At 44.4% G+C, this 18,982-nt stretch overlaps 1 protein-coding gene across 6 annotated transcripts; it reads right to left on the bottom strand.

The window, feature by feature from the left end:
* Window positions 1–489: 489 nt before the first annotated feature.
* Window positions 490–18,858, bottom strand: depdc5 (DEP domain containing 5, GATOR1 subcomplex subunit). 6 transcript variants are annotated; one of them, XM_041054931.1, is made up of 43 exons: window positions 18,622–18,858; window positions 18,131–18,198; window positions 17,941–18,028; window positions 17,789–17,835; window positions 17,515–17,600; window positions 17,364–17,447; window positions 17,231–17,280; window positions 16,893–16,962; window positions 16,566–16,644; window positions 16,357–16,418; window positions 16,189–16,258; window positions 16,029–16,101; window positions 15,832–15,935; window positions 15,652–15,726; window positions 15,315–15,449; window positions 15,146–15,207; window positions 14,975–15,048; window positions 14,812–14,881; window positions 14,682–14,718; window positions 14,447–14,567; window positions 14,130–14,353; window positions 13,776–13,976; window positions 13,353–13,488; window positions 13,157–13,248; window positions 12,732–12,788; window positions 11,486–11,669; window positions 11,160–11,320; window positions 10,782–10,902; window positions 10,454–10,621; window positions 10,079–10,301; window positions 9,752–9,888; window positions 9,552–9,675; window positions 9,225–9,287; window positions 7,339–7,451; window positions 7,074–7,154; window positions 6,148–6,280; window positions 5,706–5,805; window positions 4,620–4,859; window positions 2,670–2,839; window positions 2,052–2,223; window positions 1,899–1,959; window positions 1,350–1,432; window positions 490–1,254 (listed from the first exon to the last, which is right to left on the bottom strand). In XM_041054931.1, the coding sequence occupies exons 2-43, from the start codon at window positions 18,186–18,188 to the stop codon at window positions 956–958; spliced, it is 4,788 nt and encodes a 1,595-aa protein (XP_040910865.1). In that variant the 5' UTR covers window positions 18,189–18,198; window positions 18,622–18,858; the 3' UTR covers window positions 490–955. The 6 variants fall into 6 exon arrangements, with proteins under 6 accessions (XP_040910865.1, XP_040910868.1, XP_040910866.1 ...); XM_041054934.1 differs by having other exon boundaries at window positions 4,680–4,859; XM_041054932.1 differs by having other exon boundaries at window positions 9,752–9,885.
* Between the last annotated feature and the right edge of the window lie 124 nt (window positions 18,859–18,982).

Here is an 18,982-nt window from a genome sequence, read left to right as displayed (position 1 = left end):
GAAAGGTCATTCACAGTCCTGTGAGACACACACACTTAATTTTTTGCTACAATAAATGTTGAGGACTTTGAGGAACTCGGGTGAGTTTGGAGCATGATCAGGCTGGAGGGTGACTTGCTGGCGATAGCACTGCACAGTTAAGAAAAAACAGATGAGTAATCCTGCAGCTTACTGTTACTTGCAAAAACACTTGCTGAAGTGAAAAGTTACATATAAATGCTTACCTCTATGTTTTTAATCTTCCAGCGACGCCATTTTGCCGCTTCCAACAGGGGATATTTCATTTTTAAACAGCGGACGTCTGGTCAGACCTCAGATGGGACGGTCTGGGAAAGAACTAGATGTAATATGAATACACAACTAAAACCAGTCTAATTATCTGGATTTCATCAGTATCTATTGATACTTAAGTTACTTTATGTTTAATCATATCAGAGTATGAGAGAATATTCTAAATGAGCATCTGAAAATGATTATTTGACCTTGATGCTAAAGGTAAGTAAGCTTACCTCAACTGTTCCTCGACTTGTTTTCTTTAACATAAGAAATTCAAATGATAATTGAAGGTGTCATGTTGTTTATACAGTGTAGACAAACACAGGAACAGTGGAGCAGAATCTGTATTCTCTTAAGGCATGAATTTGATATTTAAAATGTTTTTATGTTCCAACATCCAAACCAGAGGATCAAACATTTAATACTGTAAACATTTGCAAAGATCAGTGCGTCATTCCTACTTTTAATTTTAACAATATTCTTCTCTATTGCAACAATTATCAGCAAAGTGTGCGCTTTTTCCTTCATGCTGAGTCTAGTGTGAGAAATTAGAGAAGCGAGTGAATACTGGTAAAAAATGTTGGATAAATAAAAGTTAAAAAATAGTTTGTAGAATAATTTTACAGTCCTTATTTATCCTTGTCCATGTTGTGTTTTCCTGCAGTCCTCTGTCCTCCTGTCAGGGAGCGCTGGCGTTCATTTTCTCCTGGCAGCTGTCCCAGAAGTTGAGCAGTCTGTTGTCCTTGTTGGCGCAGAAGTCGGTGAAGTCTCTGAGCAGGCGGTCAGCCAGCCTCTCGTCACCCAGCACGCCCGTCCTCCAGGCTTTGGTCAGCATGGTGTTGTAGGCCCAGTAGTAACCGGCCTGCTCTTCGCCACCGAACGGCCCGTGGCTGTTGGAGGTGGTGGAGTTTCTGCGCCGCCGCTGCTGCCCGCTCGAGTACTTCCTCTTGGAGTAGGGCAGTTGCAGGAACACCGTACCTGACAGAGAAGAAGCAGTGTGGGATCTGAGCTTCACGGCATCTACTGACCAACAGGCAGTTAGCGTGTTTTTTTTATGATGTGGTGTAACAGACCTGTTACGTGGATGTACTGGGGCTTGTTCTCAGAGGGGAAATTAAAAGCAGACGCAGAAAACTTGTCATGTACGAAGCCAAACCTGGACGAAAGAGAAGCACATTTACATATTTTTGATTAATGTAACCCACAACAGGACATTTTGAGCACATCATGTTTTATAAGGACATAAATGATATATTATAGAAGAATGTGTAAACAGAGCTAATTCACCAACAATTTTTTTAAGGCTTTATCAGTTGCTGTGAATTAAATTTTTTTTCTGATTGGCTGTAACTGTGTATTTACAGACAGGTGGCAAATTAAAGGAAAAACGTAAACAATGAGTGGAGAATCAATGCCAAAGAGCAGTGAAGCTGTTCTGACTGCGCATGGTGGCCAAGCACCTCAATGAGACACTTAATGACAGGTTTTCCTTTAATTTGTCACCTGTCTGTCTCACCTAACTTTACTGAGAAGAAAACAAACTCTTTCTGTACCAAGAATAATTCAAGTGTTTGAAAATCTCAAAATATCCCAATATAACATCACCAGAAAACAGCAACCACCTGTACAGGATGGCCTCCTGAAAGAGCTGCATCCTGTCCCAGTATGTCTCAGGCTCAAAACCTGTTGGGGAAAAAAAAAACAAAAAACAGATGTTGAACTGCTGCACACATCACACACATGAACACAGCGTTGAGTCAGAGGTGCCGCTGTACCTTCAAACAGGTTGTCGCTGCCGTTCTTCAGCAGACACTGGATGTTCAGAGGGATGAAGAGATGGGCTCTCAGAGGGTCTCCATACAGGTAAGACGTCAGAGCGAAGGGAACCTCCAGCACAGGAACCAACAGGAAGCCACAGGAGGCTGCTTTTCTGTGCCACCCTTGAACCTGACGGATAACAGCTGATTTAAAAACTGGCGGTTCAGTGTGAAAGCTGACGTTTCTGTGCACGTCATTTAAAATTATAATCTACAAAACATTTACTGAAGTTCAGTTCCACTTTGTTTTAATCAGTGTATTAATGACGGAGAAGAACTCAACAGAGACAGCTGTTGTATGTTTTAAATTTGTACTAAAGATTTTAAAGTAGTTTGCAATTCAAAGTTAGCTGATTGTTACCGTCTTACAGGAGCTGTCACAGTTTAAAAACTCCCATCATCTCTGTTCTGGACCAGAACTTAAGAGCTCAGTTAAACATGGCAGTTAAAACTGTAAGTCTCTGCTGCTGTGGGACAAACCACAGCCTTCAAACACCTTTAAGGTCCCTCTATGCAGATGATATATAAAGATTGTATATTGGTTTATGTTTTTTCTTTCAGATTTCATCAAGTTACCATCTCAAAGAGCACTGCAGCCGTGACAGCCATCCAGTGCAGCTTGATCTCAAAGGCCGCGTTGAGCGAGAAGTTTCCGTGGTAATAGCAGCTGCACCATTCCGTCCGGTCGCTGCGGTTGTTCACGTCCACATCCAGAGTGACCGTCTTCTGCTCGGGGACTGTAGCAGCTGTAGAGGACAGAGGGAGGTGGAGAGACAGGAAGACAGGAGGCAAAAGGAAGCGAAAGGAGGAGGGATAGATGGCATGATGGGCAAGCAGATGGAGGAGTTAGAAATTAGGTGGTGAGTGCTGGATCGAGACTCAGTCTTTAAACACCAAGTCTGAGCTGTTGAGATATATATTTGGATTTTTTATTATCTGATGGCATGAACACTTTCAGCTGTAATCGCTCTTCCCATCACTACCTTCAACCTCAGATCAAGTTGAGACAGCATTAAGGTTGGGATTATCCCAGTTCAGACAGATTTTTTACTGGTATAACCAGTCTGCAGCGTCAGATATCACAGCAGGAAAACATTCCAAGTCGTTGCTTTAAAAGGTGAAAGCATTTCCAAATAAGCTGAGGTGACAAATGAAGCTTTGAGCAGTCGTAGGAAGCCAGAATGGAGCCGAAGCAGAAAAGCACCGTCCCAACCTGCTGCGCTGGGACGGTGCTTTCTGTTGAAAAGCCAGCAGGAGAGGCGACAGGTGAGGACGTTGCACACCACAGCACTTACTGAACCACAGCCACTAACACCACAGCATGCACACCAACTCAGCTACTAACCGCTCCTGCATCCGCTACACACTAAACCCACACGGCATGCACTGATTGGACGGTGGAGGTGGAAAAATTGCATCACATCGATCAGTGATGTGGCCACATCAGACAGATGTCACCAGTGGATGGATTAATACAACTACGACTACGCTCTGCATGCTCTACACATGTGGAAACACACCACCAGCTGTTCCATGCAGATCTACAGTCCACTGTCATGACAGCTGAGTCCAGTATCTTTGTCACACAACTAAAAAGATGATGGTGAAATGAACAGTGATGAATAAGCTGCCATGAGATGTTACATGGAGTCAGTTCTGTGGTGATGATGAGAAGCCCACTGTGTGAGCAGGAGGAGAAATTATGATGGTGAGTGTAGTATCTGTGGTGGTTATGCTCATGTGGGGCTCACTGTTTTTGTTTTGCTTTTAACTTGCAGCAAACACACCTTATCATTGATTAAAATCCTAATTATGTTTACTGGCTGATATTTTCAAAGCCATTTTAATTTAATTTCATACAGTGTAAAGACCAGCTAATGATAAAAAAAAAAATCAGAGACAGACTTTAGCCTGTTTTAATTGTAAATGAATCCAGTAATTTAGCACTGACTCCTTACCAGTTGCAGTTGCACTGCACCAACCTGTCAGAATATATATTTCAGTATGTTTTTCTTTCAAACAGGTAGTTTCTCAGCACAGTATTGTTAGCCCACAGTATTGGCTGAAAATGGTACTTCCTATTGCCACTGCACTGACCTGCTCCTTCTAAAAAAAAATATCCAGGTTGATTTTCTGGTGAAAACCTGAACAAAACAAAAACAGTGAGCCTCAGGTAGGTGTGGATGAATGTTGTATGGAAACTTGAGGGCTCACATGACAGTGCTCAATATCCTCCAGATGATGTGATGGGTGGATATTGGCCAGGGCAGAATGTACTGCCTGAATGTACGCAGGAATAATCAACAGCAGAAGCAGATTTTTGGTGGTTTAGTGGTTTTGGAAAAACGAAGATCCCTCGAACAAATGCACTCTGTCTGTGCACTGCTCTGTGTGTGACATGTAAATACTGGACCCAGACAGTCCTCTGAAGTAGACTTGAGTAAGATCTGCATCAGACTGGATGAGGGAGGAGGCCATGTCTCCTCTGTGGTGTGGGCCGGGCTGGGAGGATCGGGCTGGGTGTACCTAGCAGTGCGGCGGCCTGGCTGCGTCCTCCAAAGCTGCGGCTGAAGGAGCTGTGCCTACTTGCGTAGGAGGCCGGCCTGCTGGGCAGCCAGGGCAGGAGGAAGGCCGGGAGGTCGCAGGGTCGCCGCTCCTCTAACACGAAAGCCACCTCGAACCACTTCCTCTGGAACAGGGCGAAGTCCTCCAGGGCTGCAGTGGACCAGACTCCAGGTGCTGTCGGGGGGAGCTGGGAGGTTGGACCTGCAGAGGACAGAGAATGACAACACCCTGTCCAAACTCCTACACGTGAACAATCACATATTTTTCTAATTATCTGATATTAAAGATATATTCAAGAGAGTGTATGGATACACTATATGAACATGTGAAAAACTGGATATATACTGAGATTAAAGCTGAGAGCCCTGCAGCTCTGTGGGCCCTAGTTTCATTTTGGTGCAACGAGCAGTGCAAGCTGCGCTCCGACAGGCTGGTATACTACAGGTGGGAGGTTCATTCAGATGCATTCAGTGCAGAGAGTTGTTGGTATCTTGATGGAAAATGTGCCTTAGACGGACAGAGAATAAACATCTTTGTGCCACATCTGCTTCTGGCAATTTGAAGCCACTTCAAATAATGCTTAAAATATAAGTAAACCATTTTACGTAATAACTCCTCAGCCAGAAGAAGCGTTTTCATTCAGCATAAGAAACGAACATTTACTGCATTTAAAGCAGGAATGATGTCAGTAAATCTGTCTGCATCGATCTATAAATGAGTGATGGCGGATTTATCAGCCATCTGCTGATAAATCTACACATAGGAGATGTCAGATTACAGCTGCTCAGCAATCCTGTGTCACTGCCTCCTTTCTTTCTTGCAACAGTAGTATTTCAAATTTAATTCTTGAAATGCATCACAGTGCAAAAGCTGCTGTGCCATAAACATTATGGTATCCTGTGGCCATTTATGATGTGAAATATAGTAGAACCAGAACTGAAACGGTGGTGGTTGAGACAGTCGTGTGACCAAGACTAACCGCTTTGCACTAGTTGTTGCACTTGCATGGTTACAATATGGCCCTGTGTGCAATTTAAATCCGCTCACCATCCTTCTCTCCTACTATCCTGTAGAAGTAGAAACCATAGACGAAGGTGCGCATTGCGTCTCCAGAAGCATGGGCCACCAAACCTTCATCCAGCATTTTCTACACAAAGCAAACAGACAGAAACAGTGAACTGCTGAACATATATATAAAAGTTTACTATACACAACACACCAGCTTAATCAGAACTACAGCAAGGTTAGCACACACACAAGTGTCTATCTCCAAAAGGCAAAGGTTTCCTTCTTAATGCAGAGAGAACCTACTCCTTACTTAGAAATGTTTCTACACTGACATTTTGGATTAATAAACAGCTGGAGTTACATTCACTGGAATTCTCTCAGCACCACATGTCTCTTCTTAAGCGAACACTTCATCAAACAATGTTATGTGTGATTTGATAATGTAATTTCTCATCAAGTTAAAAGAACAGACAGCTCTTACCTGCATAATATCCACAGCCATCCCCTGCGTAGCCACACCCTCCACATTGTTGACCAGCCAATGAACGACCTCAGCACTGATAAAGCAGTTGAGCGGCAGACCCTTCTGCTCTGGGAGCAGCTGTACTCCTGTCCTGTAAGAAAAAAAAAAACCACAGACACGCTGCTATCTGAAAAAAAAAAACAGTTCTCCAAATAGGAACAAACAAACCTGAGAACCTGCTTTCCACTTTTATTCAGACTGGGCAACTAGCAAATAGACGAAATGCTCTTGAAAGTCTTCAAGAGATTCTTGATGATAGAGAGGGACGCCCCTGCTCCGACGGCATTTGGCAGGGCAGATAATCAGACCCAAGGAGGTGGTGTATATTGCAAAGAGAAGGGACCCCAGAACTGAGCCTTGGGGTACTCCTGTGGAGAGGTGATGGCATATGGACATATAATCTTTCCATGATACATTCAAAGTACACCCAGTGAGCTAGGATTCAAACCCGAGTTGTCCATATCAGAGAGTATGGATAACAGGATGTAGTGATTCTCTGTGTCAAAGGCTGTTGATCAGTCCAGCAAACTGAGGACTGAGCTGGTGATTGGCGGATTGAGTCCATACACCCGCCCGACTCAGTCAAGAAACACAGCTGTCAATCATGACACCAAACCCCTTTTTATAGCATCAAATAACAAATAACGTAAAAGCAAATTTGTCTGAAAAATGATCATGTGAGTATACTGCACGATAAGAACTACCTGAAATGACAGAAACCATCTTGTGTGCTTTGATTTTTTTTTAGTTTGGTCCATCTGGAAGGGGGTGGGGTGGCCTGTGCCAGCAGCCAGGGGGCAACTGAAGTGACCCACTGTAACTCTACATGACCCAACTAAGTGTTGATATGTCCAGACACAAACACACATAACAACAAATCTCACGTGGGATGTTTGATGGCTTCCAGGATCTCCAAGAGTGTTGAGGAAGAGGACAGAGAGAGGGCTCCCACTGCAGACTGGCCACTGTGAACAGATCCCTGATCAGTGCAAAGCCACAGGCTACTATCTAAGTAGATAATGCTAATAAATGATCAATTTAAGGAATTAAACTGTTATAATTGATTATAATCTACAGTCATTTGATGTATTAGATGTGTTTTGTTGCAGTCACTAAAGAGTCCCTACAGTGTATAAAGTAAAAGGTCACCTGGTGTCTGTGCTGCTGCTGGCTGCAGTCTCTCCTGCAGGCTGTGCTGCTGCTCCACCTGTCACACCAGGCTGGACTCCCTTATCTGCAGCCTCGCTGGCTTCAGAAGGCAACTACACAATGAAAATACACTAAATGAGCTGTTTGAGTCTGTATGTTTTAAGGGTTCGCCCAGATCCATCACAAACAAAGCATTTCTCTCACTTATATCTAGTGGTATCCAGCCATGCAAAGGGTTTTATTTTTCAGCTGTTGAAATTTCTGCAGCTACACCAATACAGTCCGGTGGAGGTGAGTGGAATTGTGTTTGTGCTGAGAGCAGTGGTGGAGGAAGCATTCACATGTTTACTACTTCGATTCATACAAAATATGACTTGAGTAAAAACACATATAAGACACATATATAATTACATCATTTACAACATCAAACTACTTAATTATTCTGTTTGGCAAACAATAATAATGTATCACATATACATACTGTATATACATGTTCAACATTTTCCCTTATGGGGTCAATAAAGTCTATCTACCTGTTTATCTATCTATCATTCTATCTACTAGTGCAGTAAAAAGTACAAATAGAGTGAAGTGTAAGTTTAACGTTGCACAACATGGAAATAAACTGTTGCCCATAAAGTTGGAATCATTTTGCTTTCAGACACATTCCTCTTTTTATTCCTATTTATACACATCAGTAATCACACTGTTCAATAAATATTGATCAATCAATAGTTTTGAGAAGACTGATTGACTTTATCTATCAAGAATAAATCACATTGTCACAATCATTTCATGAGAAGAGGGAAAATATATTTTATTCCAAATTTATGGGCAGCAGTGTGCTAAAGTAAAGCATAAGTTTCTCTGTGAAACTGTGCTTAAACCAAATTCCATTCACCTTCACTGTAGAGACAGATATTTAAAAATCCTGGATAAACAGAACTACCTGTGTGTGTATAGATACCACCAGAGCGAAGTGAGAAAAAAGATTTTTTTTTTTCCCCTTTTGTAATTTGGGTGAACTTACTCTTTAACAACCCAGTTCTGATTTCATGCATGGAAACAGGCGTGAGTTTAACTGAATGAGTGAGTCCTGTTACAGTGATACAGAGCGTGTTAGTTACACCAGGGTCACACTTCATGTGTGGGATTTATTACTCTCCACAGCTGGAGTTTCCAGGGTTTCTGAAGCCTGTGCTCAGTCTTTTTAAGCTCTTTTTAATATCACATTGAATACGATTTAAAACCTCATATAAGTTGTTGTTCAGTACCTCCTCCTGATGTGCAACAGTCATTTCTGATGATATTATTAATTTAATAGAACCTGGACCTGGATATGCAGCCGAAAAGGAATGGATGGATTAACCACTTAAAGATGATGAATTCATTTGCTAAAGCTACTGCTAAAATGAACTCTTGCCCATTATGAATGAATGGCCAAGGTCTGACAGCACAATCCACTGTCACAACAATCCCACTTTTAGTTTAGAGGTGTGTACCATCTCCTGACAGCCCGAAGTCGGACAGGAAGAGATTTTATAACTAACATCACTGCCTATGGGAGTGAAGAGGATTGTAAATTAAATTCAAGGCCTTTTCTCGCAGAAAATGAATCAGCTTTCACTGTTAGATTAGATTTCACTGTTAGGCTGCAGCTGCACAGATCACAGCAACAATGCCTCCAGGGCTGAAAGTGAAATCTGAAGGAGCAAAGTAATCTGAATCCCACATAGTGTTTCACTATGCACAGCATGCTCATGCAGTAATGCAAATGGTTAGAGTTAGAGGTGCTACAGCACATAAGGACACACACAAATGCAAACACACACACACACGCACAATAACACATATGTTTAGCGATTCCCATGGACCTAATCACTGACCTGAGAGTGATAGATGTAGGACGAGCGTGGGCTACGTATAAAATCCAAAATAAAGGCAGCGTCCTGTCAGCATACGTGAAGAACATAACCCAGGATCAAACACCCAAAGCCCAGCAACAGGAGCAGAAAACAGAACAGAGGCATGGAGAAAAAATGCAGATGAAGGGAGGAAAAAACAACAGCAGAAGCCCCGCGCTGAAGCACACCAGCAGAGGGAAATCATTTGATCAAAGTATTTGTTGTGGATAAACTGGTAAATTAAAAGCTGAAGGCCTGAAGCAGAACAACTTATTCTGATCCACACACACATATAGAAAAGACGCTCACCTTGCGGGGACTGTCTACATATGTGGGAGCTGTGGCAACACCTGAGGGGTCATTGATGGCTGCTGAGGGCTTTGTCTGCTGCTGCTGCTGCTGCTGCTGCTGCTGCTGCTGCTCCTCCAGTGTCCTAACAGGAAGCACAAAGACTGAGACTCATGGCTCAAATGCAAACCCGTTGGCCTGCAGTCCCCGACGACACTCACTTCTGATTCTGCTCCATCTCCAGCAGGGCTGACAAAGCTGATGTGCCTTTCTTGCCTTGTGGGGGCGGCACGGGTTCAGAAGGATACGAAGGGAGAGGACTCGTGACCTGCAGTCCCTTCATTGGTGTGCCTTTCTGCTATGTGGAAAAGACAGAAAAACAAGAGACATGGGACAAACATGTCAAGACGTGTCAAGGCAGCTACTTCTACACCTCAAGACTTTTACCTTTTATCTAAGAAAGGCGGCAGGAGACATTCACACTGTTTGTTTATTCACGTGTACATGTAAAGGTGTTTTTCATATGATGTGAACTAGGAGCGTCTCACTCTGATGATCCTGTCGGAACGGTGGCGTCGCCGAATGCGGTTGAGGCCCTCCAGGAAGCGGACGAAGCCGTCCAGCAGAACCCCGTCCCCGCTGCCGCCCACACCGGCACCCGCTCCCTCCCCATAAACATCCCAGTGGCCCTCCCCGTCCGCCACCCGACGAGCCCCTCCAGCTGGCAGCAAGAGGAAGCGAGTCCTCCAGAACTTCAGAGAGTCGATCAAACTGGGGAGAGGGGCAGAAGAGAGAAAGAGCACGGTAACTGACTGAGATGCTTATTCTTTTCTAGGATTATTTTAAAAAATAAAATAAAAACTAATGCACAGAATACTGTTGGAGGGCTGAGTGTCTGAGTGTGTGTCTGAGTGTGTGTCTACCTGAAGTCCTCAGAGCCAGCAGAGCAGATGTACTGGTCCAGGTAGTTCCACTTATATTCCTCCAGTCTCTCATGGCCAAACTCCACCCAGCAGGACACAAACTGAGCATCAGAGTGTGGAGGACACAGGCTGTAACTGTACTGGATCTGAGCTGACTCGTACGGGTACCTACAACACACATGCACGTGTGCGCACACACACACACACGACAACAGCAGATTTAATAATAACTCCTTCCCCCCACCAACTCTCTCTGCCTGTCTCTAAACATTGTGGACTTAACAATGGACATGAACGCAGAGTCGTGTCTGTATATTTGTGCACTCACTTCGGCAGGTAGCGAGTCACAGTGATTATTTTGTCTTTGAGACAAACTTTATGGAAGGTCCGGCCCATACTGAGCCAGTAAACTGTCTCCTCCTCCTCTGCCCGACGCAGAGAGACCAGACCTGAAAACACAAGAGGAGGACAAGCACCATTCCCACAGGTCTGTTGATGTTTGAGACAAAGCATTTTCCTAAATACTGAAACCAGAGCCTGTACCAGAGACTGCTGCTTCTCAAAAAATGCAATATTTCCCTCTGAAATACGTCATTTAACATTTCATTTGGATTTTAATGTTAGACATTTTTCGGTCACCCTGATAATGTAAGGGATCTGAATAAACAGAGTGTGGTATTTAAGGGAACAGCGCTAGTGAAGTTACCTCTGGAGTAAAGAGGGCTGCTGCCGAGCGGAGTGGCCACAGCGGGCTGTGGCTTCCTGTTATTTGGCTGGACGATGATCTGGTAGCCCTGCATCAACCGCTGACAGATAAACTCCTCAAATACTTGAGACGCACTCATCACCGGAGCTTCATCTTCACGCCTGAGGAAGACACAGGATCATGAAAACATAGACGATTTGTTTAATGCTGGTCAGGAGAACTCATATTTACAGCAGTCTGTGATATGCAGTTTTCACTGGGAGTCATTTTTATGGGATTCTCTTTATAGAGGAAAACAAATGTCAGGGTGTCAGGATGTTGTGTACCTCTCCAGGTCACTGTGCGGCAGCAGGTCGTAGCAGCCTTCAGTGTAGTCGTTCTGCAGCGTCTGGCGGTCGGGGAAGTAGTCGGTGGTGAGGGGCAGGCAGGCCGGTGTGGTCAGAGACTTCCAGTCCACCCCCACTGTGCAGCAGAAGCTGGGCACTGTCGGGGGCGCAGACAGCAGCAGGGCTTCAGGAGCACCCACACCATACACGCACACACACACACGCGCGCACGCACACACAAACAAAAAAACCCCACAACAAAGACAAATGCATGTACCCAAAGTGGAGCGGTACATGTATGTGGGGGGGGGGGGGGGTGAGCCCAGTGGAGAAGAAAGAAATAGAGAGGAGGACGGTATGAGGATGGAAACAAAGAGTGAAGATGAAGATACAAACAAAACATAAAGAAAGTAGAAGAGAGGGGAAGAAAAAAAACAAGTAAAGTGTTATTTTTACTGGCCTCGTCGCCCCTGCTGATGATTCCTGAGGGGCCTGAAGTTGTGGATCAGTGATCAAACATGCAGATTTGTGGCTCTGTGACAGTCAGTCTGTGATCAGCATCACTCAGAAGCAAGTGGCAAACGTGTCCTGAATTCGACAAAGACGTGAACTGCAAAGCGACTCGGTGAATTTGAGCAGAGATATTACATCATGCGAACGCAATCAGAGAATTGTGGAAAAAAAAAAAAATCTCAGGTCAAAATATTGTGTGAAAGAGAAAGATTTGTTGGACAGAAGCTCCCATTTACCGTCAAATCATGCAAAATATGCTGCGCACACACACACACACACACACACCGCCATGCAGGAGTGAGGTATACACACAGGGCTTGGTAAATGCAAACAGGTCGTGGTGTAGGAAAATTACGGGGGGGCCGAATTAATCAGAGGATTTGAAGACTTGGTAATATTTTATTGGAAGAATTAAGTTACAGATCAACAGGAGGCCCAGAGGGAGAGACAGAAAAAGACTCCAGCAGAGAAGGACAAGATTCAGAGGGAGAAGAAGAGAGTAGTCCCAGACCACATGACCTGTGAGAGCTGTTTATACCTGTGACCCCTGGAGACAGACGCCCATTGGAGAAACCTGTCTGCTGAAGCTGAATAAGCCCTCATAGGTTAAAGACACCTCTGAAGGTTTATTGGCATGCTGAATTTGGTGATCCTGAGATACGGCTACATGACAATGTTTGCGACATATATATTGATACGTCTTTTTTTTTTCGCAAGGGAAAGAGGGACTCACTTGGATCGGCAGTGAGGGAAAAGTCTTCAAACGAGGAGCCGTGGTGAGTCACAGTTCCTGTAAAGAGCAGAATCAAAGAAAGAGCAGCACAGGTTTGAAAATGAAATCTCATTGATTCTGAAGAGGTCCAGTAATTTCCTGAAACAGCTGGTCGCCATAGGTTTTAGCAAATATTACTCAAACAGGAAAAAACAGTGCAACAGTAAATAGTGCATTTGCTGAGGGGACTATTTTCTGCAGTGGATGAATCCACATTTGGTGCTCTAATGAGTACGTGGGTCAGAGTGGAGTGTGTTTATGGTGATAAAGAAACATGTGACTTAGCCCAACAAGCATGGTCCACTGTGTGAGTGTGTATCTAAATTCATCAAAAAGATGTAGAATACTTCAGGTAGGAGGACACTGTTTGTGAGCAGGTATATCACCACTGTTGTTGCTCCCTGGGCTTCCAGTGAACTCGTCCATCCCCCCACAGATGTAAAGGCCGTTCTCTCCTGCTTGTCTGGAGGCTGCTCGCCTTAAATAAAAGACAGAAATAACAAGCGTTCGTCTTACTGTCGGTCCTTCGAGCTGTTTTACAAAGAAAAAAGTGTTTGTATCCCTGTGGAAGGCGTCTCTGACCTTCCGGTGGCCTCGTGATAGGCCAGCTCCAGCAGCTCGGCGGAGGTGTGGGCAGGGTCTCTCTGCTGGCTGCCCTGCAGCTCAGCCATGTTCTGTCTGGTCTGGTGATGGATCTGGATTGCCTCTCCAGAAGGACCTGAAGAACAGCGACGCATACAGTCTGCTGTTTACATGAATGCCACCAATACAGCTACAGTCTCTAGCTCTTTCTTTATAAAGTAGTTCTCCATCATACATGACTATGTGTGGGTCCAGACTTGGTTCATACAGGACATGGGACTTAGAAACCATAGACTGGACAAACACATGAAAGTCTGGGTGACGTAGATCTAAATACATGAGAACTGTCCAAGCTGAGAGGTTCATTCTCTGAAATCCATGAATGTCCAATGTTTATCTTCACTGTGTTAGTGCAGGACTCACCGACGGGGAAGGTGTGCATCCAGCGCCGGCGGTTGGAGGTGAGCTTCATGGGCATCCTGGATGGCGTGAAGGGGTTTATCAGAGCTCTCTGTGGGGTGTAACCTCCTGGACGGATATGCAGCGTCGACTCGGCACTTCCCACCGTGAACCTGCCTGGGGCGCTGGAGTCCCGCTGAGAGTCCATCATCTTCTCCAACAACTCTGAGAGACAGAAAAACAAAACAGTGGGGACCGAGGAAGGAGGACGATGGAGGACACTTCACATGAGCTATATTGGACTAATTCAGCTAGACTGGTGCTATGATCAGTACTAGCAGGGACACAGGTCCAGACTAAACCTGTGGAAGGGGTTACCTCTGGTGCTTGTGTATCCCAGAGAGCTGCTGACTTCATACTGTGCAGGAGGTATGCGTGGTATAAGCAGCATGTTGGACACCGGACCCAGACTATCATCAGAGGCCAGGCTACGCTGTTCCTCAGGACCCCCAGAGCGCACGGGAGGGGACGCCCCTATGCCTGCACTGACGTCCACCGAGCCCCAGCTCTTCCTCCCCATCACCTCTTTGTCTCGACCCATTCTGAAAGACACACAGTCCCTACTTTTCAACAGGGCTGAAAGTCCACACGGTTCAGTAGAAAGACTAACTGAGTTCAGTGTCAGGGTTGGATACCTGAAGTTGGTGCTCCTCTGAATCCGCGACGGTCCAGGAAGTCTGAACACCTGAGCGTCGTAGGCGTCATAGTCCACCTGAATAGGCAGGCTGTTGTCAGAGTCCTTTGGAGCACAGAGAGCTGAAAGAAGTCCCGGTGAGGAAGGCAGGGGTAAACAGATGAAGTCATTAATCATCTAAAGTCATGCTTCCAGGAGTTAAAAAGACATGAGCGAGATAAACAATCCCAACTCACTGTGGTCTTTGCTGCTCTTGAATTTTTCAGCATGGATCTGGAAACAATTGTAGTTTTAATGACGATGTTAAAACGCACGAGAAACCTTTTTCAAACGTAAGCCAACAGTGCGGCGAACACGTGAAGGTACCTTACAACCGGCCAGTTTGATTCGAGGGGTGAAGGAGCTACACGAGTTCAGACTTTTGGAGGTGTAGAAGCTACGGGCAAACGGGACAGAGATCAGCTGATTGCGTCTTTCAATGAAAATCTGTATTGATCTTTGTGTTCGTGGTGCCATCATGTGGTCTTGCCTGTGGTTGATCCAGTGAGGCAGGTTATAATCGTCTCCCACGCGAGAGTCCCCAGGTGTCGTCCTGTTGTGTAGCTACAGAGAAAAAAATGACACCATCAACAATAAACAGGCCGCAGTACAAGGCCTGATGCAAACACAGAGGCCGATATGTTACTCTGGATATGTTTACCTTGAACAGTGGCACTGCGTGCAGCGGCTGCTCCCCCATACACACCAGGTCTACCCCGATACCTACAGAGGGAAACGTACGTGTCAGCACAAACATTCACCTTCATACAATCAGCCTGTGCTCCTGCTAACAAGCAGATCTGAAGAGTGTCAGCATCAATCACACTCACCGTTGTCGATCATTCGCTGTTTGGTGAGAATCATGAGCAGACGGTCCACTTCGAACACTCCTACCCCGGGCGTAATGACCACTGACATCTGTCCAGTGCGGTCAAAGTTACGGTTGATGTAGTGCTTGTCAAACACTGTGGGAGACATGGAGACTTTCAGCTTTCTAGTTACGAATCAGTGAAAGACACTGGCTGAACTGTACTGGACGCTTGATACTTAAGGACAGGTTCACAGTTTCTCAAGTCCACCTTAAAACAGTGTGGTCTGTATGTGAATATACCTGCTCTCAGTTACAGAATTTCTTCTTTATTCCAGAACAATTCTTAGAGTACGTACCATTGAAGGAAAGGTTAATGGCCTCCAGGTAGTTTCCCTGAGCAGCAGTTGAGTTATAACCCACAGGAAAACCATCTGTCATGAGAGTAAATAAAAAAACACAAGATCTGAGTTGACAAAAGAAGACACCGGAACCAAAGATCCATCCGTCAGCAGCAAAACGCTGGACTCAGTGTGTACCTGCTTCCTTCAGTCGCACCAGGACAGGATACTGGATGAAAAGCTTCTTGATAGTGACCAGCAAAGACGTCCATTCGTCCCGTCTCTCATTCTGAGCCACGACCCTGATCACAACACAGCTACGGGTCACCGACCGCCACCGCCATCCAAGTCTAATTCAGATGAATGTTTGATGATACTACGTTCAGTGTGCTGACCTGTAGAAGTCTTCATAAAAACGTCCCTCGTGGTCCTGTCTGATGGAGCCTCTCAGGACCTCAGGAAATTCATCTGAGGAAAATGAGAACTCAGATACAGAAACGCTCCCACGACGCTGCTGTGCTAAGCTATGTCATAACTCACTGTGATGAGACTCACCTATAGTTTTGGCGTTGTAGAACGTACGTGAGAAAAGTACAACTGTCACCTCATGACTGCAGTTCTTCTCCTATATTAACATTAAACATTGCTTTTGATTATTAATAACTAGTCATTACTTTTTTGGGGGTTAGAGGTACAAAGGCCAATCAAAACGAAATCACAAACCTTCCACTTAGCAAACAGGTCAGACAGGAAACCATTGACAGCCTTCTCAAAGTAGAGATCACCTGAGACAAAACATTCAAAGTATTCAAGACATTCTCATCCACAGCTTCATGTCAATATGAGAACCTCTATGTCTCTGAAAAACAAAGGTAGTTCAGACGGGACGAGCTCATGAAGAGCCAATGACCAATCAGAGAGGTCGAGCTAACCATAGATGTCAAAGTCCCACATCTCGCAGCTCATCTGGATGAAGATGTACACCATCGCAGATGTGGATCTGAACACCACCTGTGTCATAAGATCACATGACATATCACAGAAATGAATCAATTCATATATAAATGAACTTTAATATATGTGGGTTTTAGTATGTTAGTTCTAAGGTCACTTGATGAGACACATCTACGCTGAGTGTAACTGACTAACTTGCAGTTTCTTACATTTTGAATGCTCACTCCAAACATCAGCAATCGGTTACATGTGAGCAGAAACATCAGCGTCTGCCTTATCAAACCGTTTGTTAGTGAAACACTCACCCTGGAGTCTTCACTGATGTAACCACAGGTCACTTTTTCTCCCTTCACCCAGAGTTCACTGGCCTGAGCTCTAAAGAATAAAAAACAATCTAAACATGCACTTTTTTTTTTTTTAACCTTGGGAGAGTCCCTGCATCACAACTGTCCCCTTTATTTAGTTTTTTTTTTTTTTTTAATATTTACACATGCTGTATTTATACACAGATTTACACACTGGCTCATTTTGGTGCTGTTCAGTCCTACAAAAATGTATGAACCCACTGATTTATTCCACATTCAAGTTACTCTAAATGTATTCATGCAAACAGAGTGTAGAGAATGAAATGTGTGCTTCGTACCTGATTCCTGCAAACTCCACTTTCTGCGTCACATAAGCACATGTGCTCACCTGGAATAAGGATTGTAACAGTTTATATCCCCACATGCTGTCACGCATTATTACCCAGACACATAAACCTTAACGTGACCTACCAGACTCTTCTTTAGCCTCCACATGTCTCCTCGGCCGATGTATTGGTCCTTGAATGTCAGCTCCACCAAGTCCAGAGTGACATCCTGCAGCAACAGGTCTGTAAGAGAACTGACAGGTGGAAGAGATGCACAACACTCAAAGTGAACTTACCTTAGGGCTGACGATGTTGACAATGACATCCTGGTATGCACGGAGCTTGAAGGCTTGTGCTACAGTCTGGTCCACACTGATAGTCTCTGAGCCAAAACAAAGAACAGCTACAATTAATGTAGATTTGTCCGATTACAGTATATTGTAAGTGTATGACCAACAACTATAGCCTAAAAAATGAGCACAGGGGTGTCAAATGTTCTTCTTCTTTCTGTGGGCACAGAGATCATTACAGTTTAGCCAACCTGCTGCTACATAGTGTGAGATCATTTACCTTTCTGTAGGTCCTCTTTCAGACTCTTCACTTGCAGCAGCAGAGGACTGGGAATTTCAAAACAGACGATAACAGATTATAAATTCAGCAGGGGAAGAATATGTAGATTAAAAATACACACAACACTGATCCTCCCATGATGCACGCTTCACCTGTACTCATCCGTGGGGTGTGCGATCTCAATTATATTTCCAAGGCTGACTTGAGGGAAAACTTTTGGGTTGACGACCAGCTCATCATCTGCCCAAAGGAAAAAGTCCATTTGAACAACAAACACGTAAAAAAAAACTTGTAAAATAAAAACATGAAATTAAGCTCCTGGAATTACAAATTCTCACTCACCACTTCCACCAAAACCTTTCTTGTGCAGCACAAGCTTATAAGACTTATTGGTCTTCATGATGAAGCCCCTGAAGAACAAGACCATGACTTCATTTGTGATTTATCAAAAGTGTAAACAAACTAACATGAGCCATGGTGCGAACCTGACCTCTTCGAGTGTGTTGCTATTCCTAAAATCCATTTACTTTTGCGACATATTTCATTCATTGACGTTATTTTAAGTGGTGGAACGAGGACATCTAATCGGGAAAGCTGTGTTTTATCTCAGATAAAATGGTTGAAACCAATATATTCAGTTGTCCCATGATAAAATAATCTAACTCCTGATGAGCAGCCTGTCAGGGTTTATGGAAGGAATACCGTAAGCATTAAGGGTTCTCTCTACACCCACTGAACTACCTGAAATATATAGGTATCATGTTATTTTAAGTACTTAGTAAAACATTATCGAACAGAGCAAGTGAACACACAAAGAGCACACACAGCCGTACCTGAGCAGTCTTTCCTCAGCACCTCAAACTGCCATGGGATGTTGACATATGCTAGCCTAGCATGTGGCTAATTTCAGACCCCTCGTCAACTAAGTTAACTAACACTAGCCACGGTTAGGCCACGCCAGTACAAACTTCCATTGACAATACACCCATATAGGTGAAATAGGTTAGAGCTACCGTTTTCAGTGTGCAAATGTAAAGCTGTTTGCTAGTTAACTAGCTTACAGTGGTGCCACTTCCTCCAAAACATGGAAACGTGAGCCGTGATTGGTTCGCGTTGGTTCAAAGAGTATCTTAGCGAAGCAAGAGGACTCACTCCGCTCATTTCCATCTTCGCTTCTTTTGGAGCATTAGACCA

The sequence above is a fragment of the Toxotes jaculatrix genome, chromosome 14 (genome assembly GCF_017976425.1).
Source record: "Toxotes jaculatrix isolate fToxJac2 chromosome 14, fToxJac2.pri, whole genome shotgun sequence".
In the NCBI taxonomy this organism is placed as follows: domain Eukaryota; kingdom Metazoa; phylum Chordata; class Actinopteri; family Toxotidae; genus Toxotes; species Toxotes jaculatrix.
Note: the sequence above shows the minus strand (reverse complement) of the source record. Positions and strands in the feature narration are given on the sequence as shown.